We start from the raw sequence: 20,940 nt of genomic DNA on the forward strand, positions 1-20,940 counted from the left end.
CATGCGCTGAATATAGCGGTAAATAGGGAGTTGCCATCCGAGTGGCGGCAGTTTGTCTGGTCTCCTCCATAATCTCTATTTATCTCTTTTCGTGAGCCACCTGTAAACCTACGATGTATCCTTGCGCAATTGGATAATGCATCGGAGACAGTCGGGCTAGCATGGCATTGCACTGTGTGCGCCATGCTCTGGTCGGCTATGGTCATCTAACTCGCTGCATGGCTGCGACTAATTTCAGTTTCAATTTTCAATTTTTCAATTTATTTCCCATGAACACATGGGAAAAAAGCCAGAAATTATGGCTTGACATGCCCCTCGGCCCCTACATTGCAGGGCAGCAGGTAACATACAAATGTTCTACACAAGTAGCATCGCAAAATGCAAACAATAGTTGACAAAAATGGTTTGGCGGATTATTAGCAAAAATAACAAGGAATGAAGTACACACAAAAAATGGTAACAAAAAGGAAGCACAAAAATACACATCAAAAAACAGAAATTTGGTTATTCAAATTAGGTCAACACTTTATGGAAACGAAACAAGACTGCTGCAAAAATGCTTTCCCCTTCCCCTCCTCCTTAACCGCTTCTTTTCAACCGCTAGATTAAAGCCACTGAGCTCGAATGGCCGACTGCGCCCATTGCCTGTCGCAGTAACTTCCTCCTGCTTCTCGCAGGTCCAGTTGCGACTGAGGCGTCGTTCCAATAGTTACCACGCGTCTTTTGTCTCTTTCTCTTGGAATGTCTACTTTTCTGTTAAGGGTTTTGGGTGGCAAGAACAAACACTGCCTTTTCTTTGCTAACTAAAATTATTTTGCCTGGCCGCACCAGCAAGAGAAAGATGCGTAAAATAACGGTGCATATTTTCAGCGCACCCGGGAACAGGCGCGGAACAGCGCTCCTTGAGGCTTCACACATATTGACTAGCGAAATTCACACACAGGACAGAGAAGGCGACAGAACACACGCTAGACTACAACTCAAAACACTTTTTACTTCATGAGGTAGTTCAGCTCCATCCAGGCACTTAACCTTTTTCTTACTAACGTCACTCTTATCTTTGGACCTCTTCCATGCGTACAGTGTCAGCAACAACTAATCCCACAACCTGTCAGTCGCCCGCTGCGGATCCGGAGTCCACGACTTGAAAATATGTCCTCCATCCTGGCAGCCAGGCACCACTGAAGCAGCTTGAATACGAAGGCACATGTAGAGGAACCGCACCTGTCTCCACAATTCAGACCGCAGAACCTTGGTGAACCTTTTGGCATGTCCCACCGAAGACAGAAAGGGTGCAAAGAAAGATCCAAACACACACCAGAAGGAAACACAGGGCCCATTGTACAAGAAGTAGTAACTGCTAATGGATTAAGTTGGGCTAGTTGGTAGTCGCTATCACACATATTGACTAGCGAAATTCTCTCACAGGACAGAGAAGGCGAAAGAACCCACGCTAGACCACAGCTCAAAACACCATCTACTTCATGAAGTACTTCAGCTCCATCCAGGAACTTAACCTTCTTCCGACTTCCGTCACTCTTATCTTTGGACCTCTTTCATGCGCACAATGTCAGCAACCACTGAACCCACAAGTCGGTGATACCGACTTGTCGGTTTTTCCACCCAAAAAGATACCGACTACCAACTAGCCCAACTTAAAGCATTAGCAGTTGCTCCTTGAAACTATCGTCCCGTTCATTTTCTGGCCAGAGTGGTCTCGTACCAATCAGATGGATACTCCGAATGAAATTATTTCGGGTGGATACTCCGAATTAGTGAAATTATTTCAGCTATAGGCAGACATGCACGTCATGCACCCAAGCCTGGCCACTGAACCCGTGAAACCACGATGGGTGTGATCATAAGCACCATCAGCGCGGATCGAGTGATATGTAGAGCGAAGGGGCCAGCTCAACTGCACTCCTACAATATTAATCCCGTTCCGATAAGCTACTCATCGCCAAAAAAACATTTCGTCTATCATACAGATACGGATTCCGCACTGAGCTAGCATAGCGATTACCGCAAGTACCGCAGGACCCGCAATCTCATCTTTCCAGTCCTTCTCAGTGCCCACGCCCTATTGCAGCCAATCACAAAACCTCGGTTTTGCTAACAAATATTTGAAGTTATCTGCCTAAAAAAAGAAACAGTTGATGCCCTTCTTGATGACCTGAGCACAAACATCGCATTATTCACTGCATCTTGGCTTACACACGATATTCAGGATTTCAAACTACTTCATGACTATTAGTCGTTTCACGTGTACCGGCGAGAGAATAGACCGCAGGGGAGGCGGCATCCTTGCTCTGGTGAAATCGAACCTTTCATCCACCCTAGTTAGTATTACCCAACATAGTGAAATATGCATTGAATTCTCTTTTCCCTCTGGCACCAACATACTAGTTGCATGATACAGAGCCCCTGACACCAATCCCTCACTTGTTAATCACTTTCATTCTGTTCTTGAGGACTTACCGTCTCGTTTCGCTCACGCCCGTCCTGCAGTCTTTTCCTGATATCGATAGAGAAAACCAGACCGCAGGGTCTCGGCAATCCAAAGACTTTCTAGAATTTGTCCTTACCTTCAACTTTTCTCGAGCAGTGTGCGTCCCAACGCGAGGTTCAAACATTCTCGACCTAGTCCTTGTTTCTAACCCTCAACTGATCGAATCGCTTTCTTGTACTAGTGGACTAAGCGATCGCTGCCTAATATCTTTCAACCTTTCCATTGAAATTCCTATCCGTCAAAGCTATATCAAATATATCCTAGATTATTCCAAGGCTGACTTCGTGAGCATTAACGCCCATCTCGAAGATTTCCTTTGCGCTTTTGGAATTTCCAGACACACGAAATCGGTGAATGAAAACTGATGTCTTTTTAAGGAAAACTTTTATCTCTTGTAGCCACTTAAGTCCCGCTTATCGGCATGCGAGGGGATGCCAGTAAACAATGGTACTCAAATGCGCTGAGGGAAGTTTCTCGAAAGACGAAACACTTTTTCCGCAATTGCAAGAAATCATGATCCGGTGTGAGGTGGCAGAAATACGTCGATTGCCTACGCGAATACACACAGCTATTACGGTCTTCGAAAAAAAAATTATACTGCCACGATTTCATGGGCATAATAAGTGTGAACCCAAAAAATGCTCGAAGCCTACTGATGCCCAATAAAAACCATTTCTGCAATATTTTTTTGAAAGCGCGAGACGGCTCCGATATTACAGATTTTGAGCGCTTCGACGTAATGAACACGTATTCGAAAGCAGCAGCTTTTCCCTGCCTACCCTTAATTATGCACCTATGCCACCTATTATCATCACATCAGAGAGAATCTCAAATCTCATTGAGAATCTGAAACCAGCTATTTCTCCTGGACAAGACAACATTCTCGCCAAGATCCTCAAAGGAACAAAATACGTTACAAGCCAAATCCTACAACTGATTTTCGCTCAGTCACTCGAAACTAGCCAACTTTCGGAAAACTGGAAGATAAGCAGAGTTGTGCCAATTTTCAAAGCTGGACATCGCACCAACCCCTCGAATTACCGACCAATTTTACTGACATGTGTATCGTGTAAACTCTTCGAGCACATATTATACTCACATATTGCATCTCACCTCGATCAGAATTCCCTTTTTTTGCTCAATCAGCATTTATCAGGGCAGGATTTTTGCGCGAAACACAACTTTTTGAGCTCACTACTGATCTTCACTTAAATTTAGATTCCTCATTTTAAACCAATATCATCTACTTAGATTTTGCCAAATGCTCGCGTCCCCAACAAACGTCTGATGTCCAAACTCTCCCGTCTGTCACTCGACCCTCTTACTTTATCCTCGATCCACTGCTTCTTAACTAACCGCCAACAGTTCACAGTCAACGCCGGTCATACTTCCGAAACTACTAGCGTCATCTCCGGTTCCCCCAGTATTCCGTGCTTGCTCCGTTACTGTTTTTAATATTTATCAACGTTCTACCTTCTGGCTCCTTATCAACCGTGCGTCTTTTCGTGGATGATTGCTTCATCTATAACCGCATCAGCAGCAGCAGTGACCAGACAATATTACAGGAAGACCTCAGCAGAATCCAGAAGTGGTGCTCCGACTGGTTAATGCAGCTCAATTTTTCAAAATGTAAATTCATGCACATTTCGCGAAAACGCTCTAATCTTTGTTTTCCACACAACCTGAACTCCATAGTCTTGTCTCAAACTAATTCATACAGGTACTTCGGCATTGAGATAACGACCAGTCTAACATGGGAGATAATATAGCGAAATTATGCTCTAGTGCTTCCAGGCAACTTGGATTCATCAGGAGATCACTTGTCATGTCTCCCCCAGCCATCATAGAACTAGCATATGCAACATATATTCGCAGCAAACTAGAATACGCCACAACAATATGGAACCCTCACCAGGCCTACCTGACTGACATACACGAGGCCATCCCGAACCGGGCAGCACGTTTCATTATCTCGTAGTACAAACCTCGTTTCAGTGTTGCTCTCATGAAATCATCTCTCGGTCTCAAATGATTAGCGCTTCGCCGAAAAATTTCAATTCTCTGCCTGTTCCACAAACTTTGGTTTAACCTCCCAGCACTTCGGGAAAACTTTCTGCGTACTCCGGTACGATCATCTCGCCGCTTTTAAAATTCATATAGCATAAGCACGGCTCCACCAATGCATTCAACAAACCGTTTCTTCCTTGCGAAATCGAATTTTGGAATAACTTGCCCGAGAACATTGTCGTTGAGACTAATCCTTCCAACTTTAGACCCCTACTCATCGACCATTTCCAAGGAAAATAAAACTTTCCCTGTATCAGCTGCAATGGACGGCAAAGCGATCACTTTATGGACATGTTTTATTACTGTTGTCTGTATTTCTGTGTGCTTCTTTTTCACATTGTTTTTGATTGACCATATTAATGTATTTACTGTTTACTTCTTTTTCACATTGTCTTTGACTTTATAATTTGATTACTGCATTGCTTTGCCTAGCTTTCTCTCTTTTTCTCTTTTTCTCTTTTTTCGCCTTTTCTCATCTACGACCGTCAGAAACTTGTATCACCCCCCCCCCCCCCCCCCTCTTTTATGTAATGTCCCCACGGCACTCTTAAGGGTTAATAAATGATGACGATGCTGACCGACTCCCCCCACATCCCCCGACATCCCTGCTTTTATTTTAGCCTCCCGCTGCAAGCGTCATCCAGGCCACACCGCTCCTTCGACGAACGTTTCCGGCCACTCCATTTTTCCAGGAAACGCCTATGGGGCAGATGTAGATTGGGGTTGCGCACTTTGTAGCGACGGGCATCGAAAGCGCGAACAGCTGCTCGTCACGAGTGGCGCAGCACATGTGTGCTGCAGCAGCCAACCTGTGAAATGAGAACAGAGGCTGCGGCCGATAACGAGAATATATTTTATAGGGCTCATCCGAAAGAGTAAGGCTGAAATAAAAAAAAAGAACGCATGGATGCTTTTGGGCAGACTCGGCCATGCTTTCTAATTTTTGAACTGCGCCCGTGCTGTTAAATTAGTTTGTTACCATCATCACCCTGTCTAGGCCCACTGCAGGGCGAAGGCATCTCCTATGTCTCTCCAATTAACCTTTGTCCTTTTCCAGTTGCGGGCACCGCATCCCCGCAAACTCCTTAATATCATCCGCCACCTAGCTTTCTGGCGCCCCATGCTAAGCTTGCCTTCTCTCGGAATACTCTCCGCTACTCTTAAGAACCAGCGGTTATTTTGACAACGCATCACATGCCCTGCCCAAGCCCATTTCTTGCTCTTGATTTTAACTAAGATGTACTTACCCGTGGTGCCTCCCTCACCCAATCCGCCTTAACGTTGCACCCATCATTTTTCTTTCCATAGCTTGAGGCGTTGTTCCTAGCTTAATCTGAACCCTTTCTGCTAGCCTCCACGTTTCTGCCCCGTAGGTGAGTACCGGTAAGATACAGCAGTTCTATACTGTTCTCTTGAGGGGTATCGGTAAGCTGCCACTAAAGATCTGAGAGAACAAGCCACATGCGCTCACCCCATCCTTATTCTTATAGTTTTCTGTCTGTCACAATTCAGAGCAGCAGCCACTACCTGCCTTAAGTAAACGCATTTCCTTACCACTTGCAGTACCTAGCTAACAAATCGTGAATACTGTTCCCTTGCTACAGTGCTGAAGATTACTTTAGTTTTCAGCATGTTAACTTTTAGACCCACCGTTCAGCTCTGCCGGTCTAAATCATTGATCGGGCTTTGTAGTTCATCCCCTGAGTTACATAGCAATGCAATGTCATCAGCGAAACGCAGATTGCTTAGGTATTCTCCATTAACTCTTATCTCCAACTTTTCCCAATTCAGGCCTCCGTATACCTCCTGTAAAGAGGCGCTGAACAGCATTAACGAGATCGGGTCTCCCTGCCTGAAATTCCTTCCTTAGTGGAATTTATTGCTGGACACTTTTATTGCTGGACAATTTATTGGACACATTGGCAGCAGCAGCGGACACGCGCACAAGCAATTGAAGCTACTATCTACCATCTTTCAGCACTTCCAGTGACGCATCGGCGCGTGTCATCGCGCGAGGATACCTGCTAGGCGTGGCTGTCGTCTGTGTACCGTGAGCGACACCTGGTCCACTGTTTTCCTGTGGCTACGCAGAGCGTCTTTCCTGACACTTTGGCAGCAGCAGCGGACACGCGCACAAGCAGTTGAAGCTACTATCTGCCATCTTTCTGGTACTGGACGTTGGCCTCTGCCTATACTTGGTGGTCTTCCTGTGGCCCTTTTCTACTGTACCTGCGGCTGCCTTGGCGCCGGCCCTACCTGTTTCCGGTCATCGAGCCTTCGTCTCTACACCACTTTTGCAACTTTCCGTAGCACTTCCAGTGACGCATCGGCGCGTGTCATCGCGCGAGGATACCTGCTACGGGCGTGGCTGTCGTCTGTGTACCGTGAGCGACACCTGGTCCGCTGTTTTCCTGTTGGTACGCAGAGCGTCTTTCCTGACACTTTGGCAGCAGCAGCGGACACGCGCACAAGCAATTGAAGCTACTATCTACCATCTTTCACGTTAGTCTTGACTACATTTGTAGTACTTCTTTTCCGGTATCTCTGCTGCTGCTGCCGAAGTGTTTGTGGCATGCCAAATGCAGAACTACTAAAGATTCTCAAAGAGTTTAAGCAAGAAGTTCGCGACTTGCTTAAAAGTGACTTGCAGGAACAATTTACTGACTTGCGTACCTCTCTCGAAAGAGAACTTCGAAAAGAGCATCGCGACCTGAAGCAGAGCCTTGAATTCCTCAATAAACAATATGAGGAAATGGTAACGAAGTGCACACGACTCGAGGTAGAAAATAATGAACTTAAGGCTCAGAATGAAATTCTAGTAGCTGAGCAAGAGGAGCTTAAAATACTTGCTGTTCAAAATCAGAAGAGAAGAACTGCCCTTGAGCAGTATTCACGTACCAAAAACATTGAACTGAAAAATGTCCCCAACTCTTCCGATGAAAAGCTAACAGAAGTCCTTGCAAAGCTTGGTGAAGCTGTAGGCGAGCCGATAGAAGAAAGCGACATCGATATTTGTCACCGTGTTCCTGCCAGAGATGCCCCTTTCCCACACATTGTTATACAATTCCACAACCGGTCTAAACGGGATGCTGTGTTGGAAAAGGCGCGGAAAATGCGTCTATCAGCTACCGAAGTCGGCCTTTCAGAAACAACGCCCATCTACGTAAACGAGCATCTCTGCCCGCAGTTAAAAAAGCTGCTCGGTATGACAGTGGCAAGGAAAAAAGAGATGAGCTGGCTGTATGCGTGGACGAAAGGCGGAAAAATATTTGCCCGCAAAACCGATAAATCCGGAGTTCTTCAGATAACGAGCAGCAATGACCTTGAAAAGATTGTTTAGCACGCTTAGTCGTATACCAGATGGCACCACAAGTATAAACCTTGCCGCTCTTTCCAGAGAAGTACAACATTTCTTGCTTACATATAAATGCTCAGTCAGCAAGAAACAAAGAAGACGAAATAACAACACTTTTTGACGGTTTTTAAGTTTGAAGCAGTGATGATAACAGAAACTTGGTACCAGGATGACTCGGAAGTGCTTCGTGTGCACAGCTATCGAACCTACCACTTGAATCGAAGTGGTAAGACAGGCGGCGGCGTAATGTTATTAGTGAAAGATACATTTGTATGCGACATTGTTGACATTTTTTCTGTAATAACTGATGATTATGAAATGCTAACTTTGCAATGTTATATGACCATTTTTTCTGTGGCATACCATCCGCCCAAAGGTAGCAATAGAGCTTTTCTTTCATTTCTCGACACTTTTTTAGGTTGGATCAACGAAAACGACTACAGACTAATTCTAGGTGGAGACTTGAACATTGACCTCCTACACTCATCCCCACAAAGTGAAGAATTGTGCTGCACTTTAGAAACTAATGCTTTTATTAATCTCATAGACCAACCAACTGGTATAGAGCGGGATACATCTACTCTCATTGACATTTTTATCACCAATGCTACAAATGTGCCATCAGTTCAGGTGTTCTTCAAACACACATTAGTGACCATTTACCTATATATTTAGTGCTTAGTAATAAAAAGTTCCAATTAAAAGACGCGAGACCGACTGTAAGTACATTCCGGGAGATAAATGAAGATACCCTGGGGTCTTTTTATAATTTAGTTTTAGGGATATCATGGGAGAGTTTTCTTTCAAGCGCTGATGCGGAGGAGGCTTATAACATCTTCATAGACAAATTTATAAAGGTATATAATGATTGCTTTCCCTTCAAAACTCGTAAGCGGCCACGCAAAGCACGCAAACCTTGGATTACAGCTGAATGTGTCAAAGCTATAAAGCTGAAAAACGTTCTTTATCAAAAGTTTTTAAAATCCAGAAACGAAAACGATTTAGGTGCCTTCAAAAAACACAGAAACAGGACAAACAGCCTATTACGGAGAATTAAAAAAACGTACTTTGAAAACCTTTTCATGCAGGACACGAAGCAAACTCCGGAAATAATTTGGAAAAGATTAAACACACTCCTAAATCGACACACTGGTGCAATTGATAGCCCGATGGAGATATGTATGAATGGCACAACTCTTGCAGGAGAAGAATTAGCTAAAGCTTTTAATGATTTCTTCACATCTGTGGGAAATAGTCATCATGACACAAGCTGCATGTACTTTATGCACCAACCAACAGAAGAGACTGCATTTTTATTCCCAGTAACTGCAGATGAGGTTGTGTCTACAATCTCATCTCTAAACAATACTACCAGTACTGATGTAGATGGTTTGGAGATTCGACCACTTAAACATGTTGCTACTATTAAGCCCCTGTTTTAGAGTACATCATTAATCAAATATTTTCATGCGGCCAATTTCCTCGCCGGCTCCAAGTGGCCAAAGTTAAAGGTGGTGAGAAATGTAACATGTCTAACTACAGGCCAATTTCAATGCTCCCTGTATTCTCCAAGGTCGTTGAGAAGCTAATACACGTACGAATGAGCTCATTTTTAACAAAACATCAGATTATGACACCGTATCAGTTTGGGTTCACCAAAAAACGCTCTACAGAAAGTGCCTTGCTAGTGCAAAAAGCAATCATTCTTAACGCCTTTGAACACCAATTGTATTCACTTGGAATTTTCATAGACTATTCAAAGGCATTTGAGAAAATAAATAACGTTACACTATTAATAAAATTGTAATATTATGGTTTCAGAGGCTGTTTCCTTTCTCTTATTAAATCCTACCTACAATACCGCCAACAAAGGGTGCACATAAATAACTCTTGCTCCAGCTTCAAACCATTGCTACATGGCGTTCCGCAGGGAAGTATTCTGAGGCCACTACTTTTCAACCTATATATTAATGACCTTGTTAACATAGGTTTAAATACGCCGCCGCGGTGGCTCAGCGGTTATGGTGCTCGGCTGCTGACCCGAAAGACGCGGGTTCGATCCCGGCCGCGGCGGCTGGAATTTCTTTGGAGGAGAAATTCTAGAGGCCCGTGTACTGTGCGAGGTCAGTGCACGTTAAAGAACCTCAGGTGGTCGAAATTTCCGAAGCCCTTCACTACGGCGTCTCTCATAGCCTCAGTCGCTTTGGGACGTTAAACCCCATAAACCATAGATTTAAATACATCATCTATTATTTATGCCGATGACACAAGCTTATTTTTCTCCCATCACACTTTACCCCTGCTTGTAAAGAAAGCGAATGCAGTGCTTGATGTATTGAACACTTGGTGCCTAAATAATTCCTTAACTATAAACGTCTCGAAGACAAAATCAGTTCTTTTTCGCCCTAAAAATAAAGCAGTTAATTCAAATATTGTCCTGCAACTTCGTCTTTCAGTCATAGAGGTGGTACCAGTAATAAAAATCTTAGGTGTCCTTTTTCATAAGAATATGCAGTGGAACGCACATACTGACCTCGTTCACTCCAAACTATCCCGAATATTTGGTATTCTTGCACGTTTTCGTAACTTTCTTCCTAAGCACATTAAATTACTTTTGTATAACTCCCTTTTCACATCCTCATTCTCGTATTGCTACTTGATATGGGGCACAACAACGTACACAAACTTGTCCAAAATCTATCGACTGCAGAAAAAAGCTGTAAGAATTATTTCGAATGAACCCAATGACGCACACACAAAACGTCTTTTTGATGACCTTAGATTACAACCATTACCGAACCTGTTCAATGCACTTCTGTTAAAACGTCATCATGCCTTTCATCTAAATAATGACCCTTTCCTTGAAAACCTTGCGACCCTGTCTCCATTTGCGAAAGCATATAGCACACGAAGCAGTCAAACATGGAAGATTCCTCGCACCTGTTCTATGGCCGCCAAATGCTGATGTACACACTACCACACGCTCTTAACTCTTCTGATAACACCTCCAAGTGATTTATCAGTGTATGTGTAATTACTCAAGACATTAACACTTACAATTATGAACCCGCAATGTTAGCCCTATCACTTAACGTGTTTTTATGATTATGTAAAGCCGTCGCTATATATATATTGCTTTTCTTTATATCGCTATCACTTTTTGTCCACTGCTGTATTGCTCTGTGAACGGGGTGCTAGCCTTTGTCAAGCTGTTACAGGCTTTTTGCTAGCACCCCGTTGCATCACGAGTTCTGTAACATCAATGTGGATGCTAAAAAAAATTGAGTTTGATTTCATGAAGTGCTAAGGTAGCTGTGAAGTCATTATAGGTATCCTACAGTATTTTCGCATTAAACTCATTTACACCCTGATTCCGCGATGTCTGCATAACTGCTGAGGTTTCAACTAAGTCAAATGCTTTCTCGTAAACAATGAACGCTATATTTAGAGGTTGGTCATGTTCTGCGCATTTCGCTATCACCTGATAGAAATTAATTCAGTCATGCAGAAGTAAAGGAGTTTCTAATCTTCACTATACATGGCCCGATCTTCTGCCAATCAGCACCTGTCAGAACAGCTATGCAATCATGCCGTGCCTCAGACCAAACCTATGTGAATCAAAGCTTTCTTTCGGCGCAGCCGGTGAAGTCATCGAAAGTGCGATCTCTCAGGTCGTGCATGAATTAGGGGCCTGTACGAGCAGTTGCTTGGTGAATGTTTTAACGCCGCGCAAGAGGAGACATGCGTCATTTTTGAGATGTACATAAATGGTAATAATCTCTGGCTGCTTGTCGGAAAATACCACCGGTATTGCTAGTGAACGCATCCACGAGAATGCTCTCCCGTAGAAGACTACGTGAAGACACAGATGGCGCAAATTACAGGACGTGATCATCTCCGATTTCGATTCATCGCAAGGAGCAAAGTCCCGCCTAGAAAAGAAAGAAGTCTTGTACCATTGATGAACAGCAGGCCCTACTTCATATCTTTTTTATTTATATTTTGATAATTGCTGTTTCATACGCTGTCATCAAAGTTCCTTCCATCTGTACGGTCTCGTTAGCTTATAATTCGCGTTCAGGCATATTTGTCGGCTGCGTAACTTCGGCTTCAATTTTACTTTTATTAACATATTTGCATTTCTTTTTCATCTAGCCACCTGGAATCCTATTCCATGCGCTGCATTCATGGGGGACCTGCATGTGCTTGTGCGCATCGGTGAAGAAGTGCTTCCTTCGGCCACAGTATCTTGCTGTTCAATCTCGCCTCTTTCTTTCCGCTCGTTCGTTGAGCAAGGCTCACTTCGGAGTCTAACAGAGCGAGCGCCATCCAATGAATAAAAGGCGCTTCAGTTTTTGAAGCGAAAGCTTCAATACCGGACCTCGTGCTTTGGTCGCCGGGTGCCTAGTTTTCACCTTCAAATGACCTTGACCTTTGAAAGCAAAATAAAGGCGCAAAACTGGTCCCTTGGGACAGGTGCAACTTATTCGCGCTTTAAGCTACGAAATCCAATGGAGCGAGAGCATGGAAATTAAATTAAAGGCGCATAACTGGCCTCTTGGAACAGTGGACACCTCAGTCGTGTTTTAAAACTACGTGGCGTAGTGACAGATAGGCGCTGCATGCGTTGGTGCTGACAACGTTGCAGAAGTGGCTGAAATGATTGCGGGCGCCACTTAAGCAGACCTGGATACAAAATCTACCTCTCTTTCGCTGTCCTCCAAGGCCGCCGATCAGCTTCAAAGTGGCGCAAAGAATACGCTTATGCCGCACGAGGCGGACTTATGGTTGCTTGGCGGGGGAACTTATCACTCATCCGCCAAGGCAACTGTTTGGTCTAAGACCCTTTTCCCAAGCATTTCACCCTAGAAGAGCCGAGCACCAGGCCAGGGGAAGTCTTGTACCCATTAAAGAAACCGGTGGGTACCCGGCGGCACTGGGGATCGAACCCAGCACCTCCCGAATGCGAGGCGGATGCTCTACCACAAGGCCACGCTTCGGTGCACACCTGTTTAAAATTGCGAAATATACACTCAAAGGATCATGAATTTTCTTTCCACTGAGGCAAAGAGGAGTATATAATTTGAAGCCATCTGATAGGGCTGTTCTACGTGGTGTCCATATTAATGGTGTGAGTAGCTCAAGGAAAAGAAAGTCAATGAAATGAAGTGCGTTCCAGAATTATGCTGGACCTTGCAGGATTACCTCAATATTCTTGACAACTGGTTAGGAAGTATTCATCTGTTCCTCAATGTGAACAAATGCGCCTTGCTGGTCTTTCTGGTTTCTCACCCTGTAAACATCTGCATTGCTTACAGAAATGACATAATTCCTCAGGTTCAAACAGTGAACTATCTTGGAGTACTAATACACGAATCTACTCTTTCCTGGCGGGCACATATTGAGGCACATATTGAGCGGGCACATCTTGTAGTTGCGAGTAAGCGCTGTGTCCCCTCTGTGTCGTTTTTTGTTGGCGCCTGGATTTTTCACAATGAACGTACACCAACTAGCTCAGCTTTCTGCCCTGTTGCAACATATTGAGCAAGTTTTGGCAAAAGGAGTTCGGGCCATTGGCATCTGCGTAGGCTTTGCAGTGCTAGGTCAGGCGTGAGAAGGCACACACTCTTGCTGATATATAAAATGTATGTCCGCCCAATTTTGGAGTTCGCCTGTGTTTTATTCTCAGGAGCTCCTGCCCATTAACTTCGTCCTCTTGTGCTCTTATAGCGTTAGGCGTTGCGCCTCTGTTTGGGACCTCCAAAATATGTGGCCAATGCTGTCCTGCACCTTGACGCGCGAATTCCATATTTATTAGCTAGATTTCGCCTTTTAACAGTCCAAACCTTTTTAAACTTGTGCGACTCACCTCTTCACATCTCCAGTATAATATTTCTTAGTCAACCTGCAGTCTTTTTAAATGCCACCTGATCTCGTTTGCATACTCCGCAGATATGTTTCGTGCAGTCTCTCCTTGATCCCTTAAACATTCATTTCACAGATCTCCACCCAATGTGTAACTTCTCTCCGTCGGTCAAGATTGCATTTGAAGACATTTTCCCATCGAATGAAAAGCTGCAACCCTTTCCTCTCCTTCACGGTTTGTCGCAGGACCACCTAAGGTCCTTTCCTTCTCATATTCTCATTACTACCGATGCCTCGCAGGATCGTGAAAAGGCAGCGTGGCATTTTTTTCACCTACATTGGGATGGTCCTTTTCTCTCCGTCTTCCTGACTTCACTCCAATTTATCTGGCCGAATTATTAGCAGTAATTTTAGCATTACGTAAATTAAACCCTACCGTTTCCCAAGTAATGGTTAGGACGGACTCTCTATCTATTTGCTCTACATTGTCATCACCCATTGAGTCTCGGGTATTGCGCCTCTTTAAGCAGCTGATCCCGCTCCATCTAACTTCGGTGCGGTTGCTTTGGGTACCGGGGCACGTGGGCATTAAAATAATGAGGTTGCCGATTCCTTAGCAAGGGCCTCTCTCTGCGGCCCAAAAATTGCTTTCCTGCCATCCTGCGCAGATACAGCTGCGGTGAGGTTTCGCAGTTTCACATTATTTCAGGAATCTTCAGCCTGGGCACTTACTTCATCTCCCTAATATCAGCATCTTCTGCATCCTTGGAGTAGCAAAGACTGGCGCTCGCGATGCCGAGTACCTCTGCTAAATTTCTACCTTCGCAGATCTGGTCTGGCGGTTTCTCCACTTTGCCCATTTTGTGCCGAGCCTGAGACAGTGGGTCACTACCTGCTGCTCTGCCGCGGCGTCTCTTCTTTGAGGAGGCGCCTATTAGAAATTCCGTTTCATCACCTGGGTCTGCCTGTGTCCACTGCGGTTATTCTTACCTTTGCGGTTTCATCGCTTGGACGAAGCAACAGGAGTATGCGCTGTGCTGTTCAAAATTTTCTTCTAGAAACGCAGCGACTCCAATGCCAATTTTTTTTATTATTATTATTATTATTATTTGTATTTATTTTTATATTTATGACTTTCAAAACTTTGTTTCATTATTTCTTCTCTCTCTTTCAGTCAGTGCGAAATTGAACCATTACATGCACTGCATTCGAATTTGCACAGAAACCCATCGTCCCGTCTTCGATCTTCAAGCTAGCAGGTCCCCTGTCGTTGCGTCGTCCAATCTGTCAGCCTAAACCCTATTACTGCTCCCTTTCCTCTATAAATGCTCATCTTTCCATCAGTTCACCGCCTGTATCTTGGCCACTCCCCCGTAGCGGGTACGTGCCATTTTATTTAAAGCCAACCAACCAACCAATTACCCCGAGGGGAAACAATTTTTCGTAGAGTCCTTTAATTTCATTTCGAATGCGAACTACCGAAACGACTACCGCTCCATGTCCGCCCCAGCGGGCATTTAGTTATGAATACAGAACCAGGGGGATATCTTGTAGTACTCAAAGTAATTTGCTAGTCCAGAAGCACTACGACCTCAGTTTTAAGGTCGCCTTCGACTATGACACCTCCCGAAGGATGGCCTGTGACAGCAGCACAAAAACCTTGTTCACATCGTGCGTCTGTGCACCACAAATACACTTCGCAGCTGCTATTCCAATGAACGTCCCTGAAGAGATAGCAATACCTAGAAGCCGAACTTCTAGAGGCCCGTGTACTGTGCGATGTCAGTGCACGTTAAAGAACCCTAGGTGGTCGAAATTTCCGGAGCCCTTCACTACGGCGTCCCTCGTAGCCTGAGTCACTTTGGGACGTTAAATGCCCATGAACCAATAAACCAACCAATATCTTGACCTCTTTTCACACACAAATCACGACTGAACCTTTCTCTGAATCTTTCTGAATTTGAATCTTTCAGATTTATTTATTTTATTTTATTTATTTCAAGATACCCCTAAAGGCCCTCTTTCACGAGGGTATTACATAGGGGGCGGTAAAAAGTACAAATTGTATACATAAAAAGAACATTTAACATGAGTAACAGGGCAAAAAAGAAGCAAGAAAAGAGCAATAACTGGTAGTCAGCAACAATCGAAATGTGGCGGAACAACAAGACGCAAAAAAAAACGGAATAAACAGAACGAAAAGCGAAACTCAAACACATTACGGTAAACAGAACAGAACTAGAAGAAAACTACACATCGCTTTGATTTTTTAAAACTTCATGAAATGATGTCGCGTTAGTTTCAGTTGCGATTGTGGAAGGCAGTTTCAAACCGCTTTCGGCTTTGGCGTACTCCTCTTGTACCTTTGGATTCAGTTTTAAAAACATTAAAGACTTTTGGGCAGCTATTGGAGCATGCAACTTGCATTCGCGCTTGCCGTAACCTCTAAAAAAATATTATTTTGCTTTGTTTATTTACTCCTGGCCATAATAACTTAGGAGCGCAAAAATAATTTTGATAGAAATTTCCCACCAATGACTACCACGGGTGAAACAATAGCGTGGAATTAGCTACTCGTACACGTGTTTAGCCGACAACGTGAAACCAGCGTTAAAAGTGTACAACGGGGTTGATAAAAACCTTTATACAGTAATCGTTGAGGATCGAGCTCTTTGAGTCGCTGCCTATTGTAATAATTTATACTAGGCTGTGCTGCGGTTTTGTTTCACATCACCACAGAAATCACACAAGGAGAAAACGACGCGGCATTGGTTGCTTTGAAAAAATATCAGTTTTTTGACGAAACGTGCCTTGTCTCGGGGAACACCCCTGGCTCTGCATTTTTCGGCCACGCCGTCCAGAGCAGCTTTGTTCCTTGCGGTGAGGGCGAGCCAGCAGCCAAGGGAGGCAAAGTGAAGGGCCGTGCCTTCCCCGATGCCCGAAGATGCTCCTACGTGAAAGCCAACGGGGTGCAACAGCTGTGAATGGACAAACCCAATCTGAAGGGTACACTGCATTTCAATTCAGTCTTTGGGCCCGGAACATAATTCACTAGCATGTGAAACAGCGTTGTGCTAACCGTGTCCCGAAGTAGCTACCTTGAGCATGAGAAAGGAGTTTCTCTCTCCACTCAGTTGCGTAGTTCACAGTGCTCAGTGCCACTAATCCGATGTGATGCTTCACCATGGAGTCTTCAGCGCAGCAGTGCCGCTTGACACTGTGCGCAATGACAGCAGCACTAAAGGCTCTCGAACGCCCGCGACTTGCTTTTGTTAAGTTTCGAGAGCTTCCGCGCGCATTTTGCGTCACGTGACCGAAGTCGCCATTCGGTGCATCACATTACCATCTGGGCTGAAAGGGGAGGGAGCAAGGGTGCCGCTCCTAAAACTGTTTTGGAGCGCTACAGCGAAAGTCATGCGATTAAACCGATAAAAAGGTGGTCTTGGCTCTAGCGATTTGACGGCGACGGCGAGATGGTAGGGCGGCTTAGAATGGCTGGCTCCACGATATGCATTTGCGGTCGAATTTTACGAATCTAGCGACCCACTTTCGAATGCTTGAGAATATCTGAAAATTGGAAAGGAAACAGTTTACGCAAGATGGAGCAAAGAGATAATAAGAATAAAACTTTGTTATTACCTTACAAAAAATATTTTTATCTATTTGTGGAGGCTGCTTTTTGCTTTAGTTTTATGATAACTAGCACTTCCAAGCGACTCGGGCTATTATGCATAATATAGTTTACGGTCCCGGATAATTTCGACCGCCTGAGATTCTTTAGAGTCCACTGACACCGCATAGTACACGACCCTCTAGCGTTTTTCCTCCGTCGGCATGCGGCCGCCGCGGCTGGATCGTACCCCCGTCTTTCAGGTCAGCACTGTTGAACTTCTTCCGGCGTAATTTCCATAAAGCCCCAACAAATATAAAAGAATTGTTGTACCTCACACACATCAGGCCTATTCTTGAGTATGCTAGCGTGGTGTGGGATCCATGTATGATTACGTTACCGGATGGTTTAGAACGCGTACAGAACCGTGAAGCCCGGTTTGTCGCCAATGATTACGACTTTCGACACAGCGTCACAGCAATAAAGGAACCTCTCGGTTGGGAACTTCTCAGTAATAGGCGCACGCGCAGTAAACTAGAAATGTCCTGTCGCATTCATTTCAGCAAAACTGGAATTGACGAAACTCTATGTTCAGCAGCCACATTTTGTATCTGCACGTTGTGATCATGATTATAAGGTGCGTGAAATGAAATGTCGAACAAACGTCTATCAGAACTCTTTTTCCGCATGTCACATCAGTTTGAAACAAACTCCCCAAAAACATCGTTGACTGCACCTCTGTTGAAGCGTTTCGTGCTTTTATTCATGCTCTTATTCATTGATTCCCTTCATTTTAACTCTGTATCATTAATCTGTGCGTGTGTGTGCCTGATTTTGCTGTATTTTATGGCTGATCCGTGTGTTTGAATGTCTCATCACCTGACTATAGCACTTATAGTGCTTGATTTCGTTGTACGCCCCCCCCCCCCTCCCCCGCCGCCCTGCAATAATGCCTTCGGCCGCTGCAGGTATCTTTCAATAAATAAATAAATAAATTCGCCACCGCGGCGGCTTTGAATTTGTCACTTGTAACAGAGACACTTACCATCGGCAGTGCGACAGAAAACTTGTGGAAGAGTGGTGCGCAAACTGGCTAATGTCTTTAAACGTTAATAAAACAACGCTAGTATCATTTCATCGTCGTCAATCGTATCCTACTCCCAATTACACCCTTCGCGGTTCCATGATAACACACGCATCTTCATATATATATTTAGGTATTAGCCTAACACAGGATTTCTCTTGGACCACCCACATAATGAACATAGCCAACGAAGCTAACCGTGTTCTTGGTTATATAAAGCGTAACTTGCTTTTGGCACCTGCTTCCGTAAAACTGTACGCCTATTTAACTCTTGTCCGTCCTAAACTTGAACATTCATGCTCAATCTTGGATCCCCAACAAATTAACCTAGCCAAAACCCTTGAGTACGTCCAGAACCGCGCGATAAGATTCGTATATTCTGATTAGTCATATCATACGAGCGTAACAGCATTGAAAACAAAAGCTAACCTCCCCAGCCTTGAATCCCGTCGAAAAATAGCCAGACTCTGCCTTTTCCACAAGTTTTATCATTCGCATTTGAGTCAATCTGTTATCACCCCTGCATACCGCCTTTCACTTCGCATCAGTCATCCGAAAGCTGCTCATACACCTCGAGTGTGCACTTCTGCGCACCTAAAATCATTCTTCGCCCAGACCGCAAGAGACTGGAACGACCTTCCCGCTGAAGCTTTCACCCATCCTGGCCTGGAATATTTGAAATCATTCATCACTGATTTTTTTTCAATGATATGTATGCCAGGTAGTTAAGAAGAACTTCTTGTTGGGCGAGTTGGTGCATACTGTTGCAGTATGCCACCCCTCATGTAATGCCTAGAGTGGGCCTTTGAGGTACTAATAAATAAATAAATAAATAAATATTACTGCCGGCTCGTCGCTTCTCGAATGCAGCTGGTGACGAATGATATGGCAAAATTCAACAATTATTTGGTCTATTTATGCAGCCTCGTTGCTTCTTGAATACAACTTATGACGCGTGGTGAATGAGAAGAAAGCTTATAACAAATCTCTTGGTTTGTTTGTACAGCCTCTGTTCTTGGATGCATTTCGTAGCCTATACTTTGCTTGTTTTTTGCTCGTTTTTCGCGACGTCATTTCTAAATGTAGCGCACGGTGCAAAATTGAACTGAAAGCTTGACACCATTTTGCACTATGGTCAACATAACCGGCAGGGAGAATGAAAGCGTGAAGCGCAGAGACGTGTCTTTCGTGTGATGCCAATAGCGACGAGTTGGAAGCTAGGAAAACCGAGCTCTACGCTGCGGTTATATTTATCTAGCATCTACAGCTAGAAAAACGGAGGAGCGCTAGGGTGCGAGAGATCACGATTGGTGCGGAATCTGCCGGAATCTGCCTGACCACAGCGCGCTACGGCTGTACTGTCGTCCACACACTTGCCTAAGTCGGGCCCGCCCAGAGAAAACCCGAATTCGCCTCTCCGCATGCGCACGCTCTTTACAGTCTCGTACTTCGTGCAAATGATGATATGAAAAGTACCTTTACCGCACTAGTTTCGCATCTGTTGGCATTTCACGCTGCAGTTCCTGCCTTACTCTTCAGCGGTGAGTGTCACGACAGAAAAAAGATATTTCAAGAATTTGTAAAAGAGCACCGCTGCCTTCCCAACGCACGGAGGTCCACAGATTGCGTTAGTCTAAACTCTTCTTTTTTTCGGTGAACTTAAGCCGCACATTGCTAACAATCCAATGAACTCTCAGGATAGCTGCTGAAGATGACATTCAGCGTCGCAATCCAATTGCAATCATTGTGCGCTCCGAGAGAAAAGACTCCAGTTAAAGAAACGTCACCTGAGTGTGGTGATCCGACAAGGGAAGGGAAAATAAGGGCTCGTTATGACATACATGACGGAAGCCAATAATCACCGAAACCAAGTAGCATAGGGGAGTATTTATTTTTAATTTCTTGCTTTCAACAATGTAAATTATTAAAAGGGTGGCAAGTGAAAGAACAAGCCCAAATGATGGCATGATGAAATATGATTTAATTGCAGGGGATCTCGCGCATGACCTCGCGTCGTTATGTTCTTCGTAGCAATATCCAGGACTGTCAAGCGGTACTACCGATCAATTAACTGAATTCTGAGGGGAAATCAAGAAGAGGATAGTCATCAAAGCAGAGGGCTAAATAAAGAGAGTCGAGTGCTCGCCCCTGCGATGAATGCGACGGTCTGATGAAGGCTTGCCCAAGAACTTCACGTCCAGTAGTCGCCAGGAGCCGAAGGCCAATGCAGATAGATGTGCCAGGCAGTTTGTGCGGGTTCCCGCCTTTATTCGAGGCTTCATCTCTCATGGCGTCATCAGGAGGTCGTAGGGGCTGGCCTGACGGGGTCTTATCCGGGTCATCGTATCTTCTGGGCGTGGCTGTGGACAGCTCGGGGGAGAGCGACCGCGCCTCCCTAACCTCTTGGCCATCCTGCCGGGTTCACCTGCCGCTTTATCAGGAACACCGCA

The 20,940-nt window shown here is 44.7% G+C and overlaps 1 protein-coding gene across 1 annotated transcript in view; it reads right to left on the minus strand.

Moving 5' to 3' along the window:
• The window catches only part of LOC149325806 (uncharacterized), a 93,982-nt gene that overhangs the window by 66,590 nt on the left and 6,452 nt on the right, over window positions 1–20,940 (minus strand). The window contains exon 2 of the mRNA XM_089564390.1: window positions 16,607–16,746. Coding sequence (XP_089420516.1) covers window positions 16,607–16,746 — 140 coding nt within the window. The remainder of the gene's footprint in view (window positions 1–16,606; window positions 16,747–20,940) is intronic.

Source organism: Amblyomma mixtum, chromosome 10 (genome assembly GCF_055824585.1).
Source record: "Amblyomma mixtum isolate Tamu chromosome 10, ASM5582458v1, whole genome shotgun sequence".
In the NCBI taxonomy this organism is placed as follows: Eukaryota; Metazoa; Arthropoda; class Arachnida; order Ixodida; family Ixodidae; genus Amblyomma; species Amblyomma mixtum.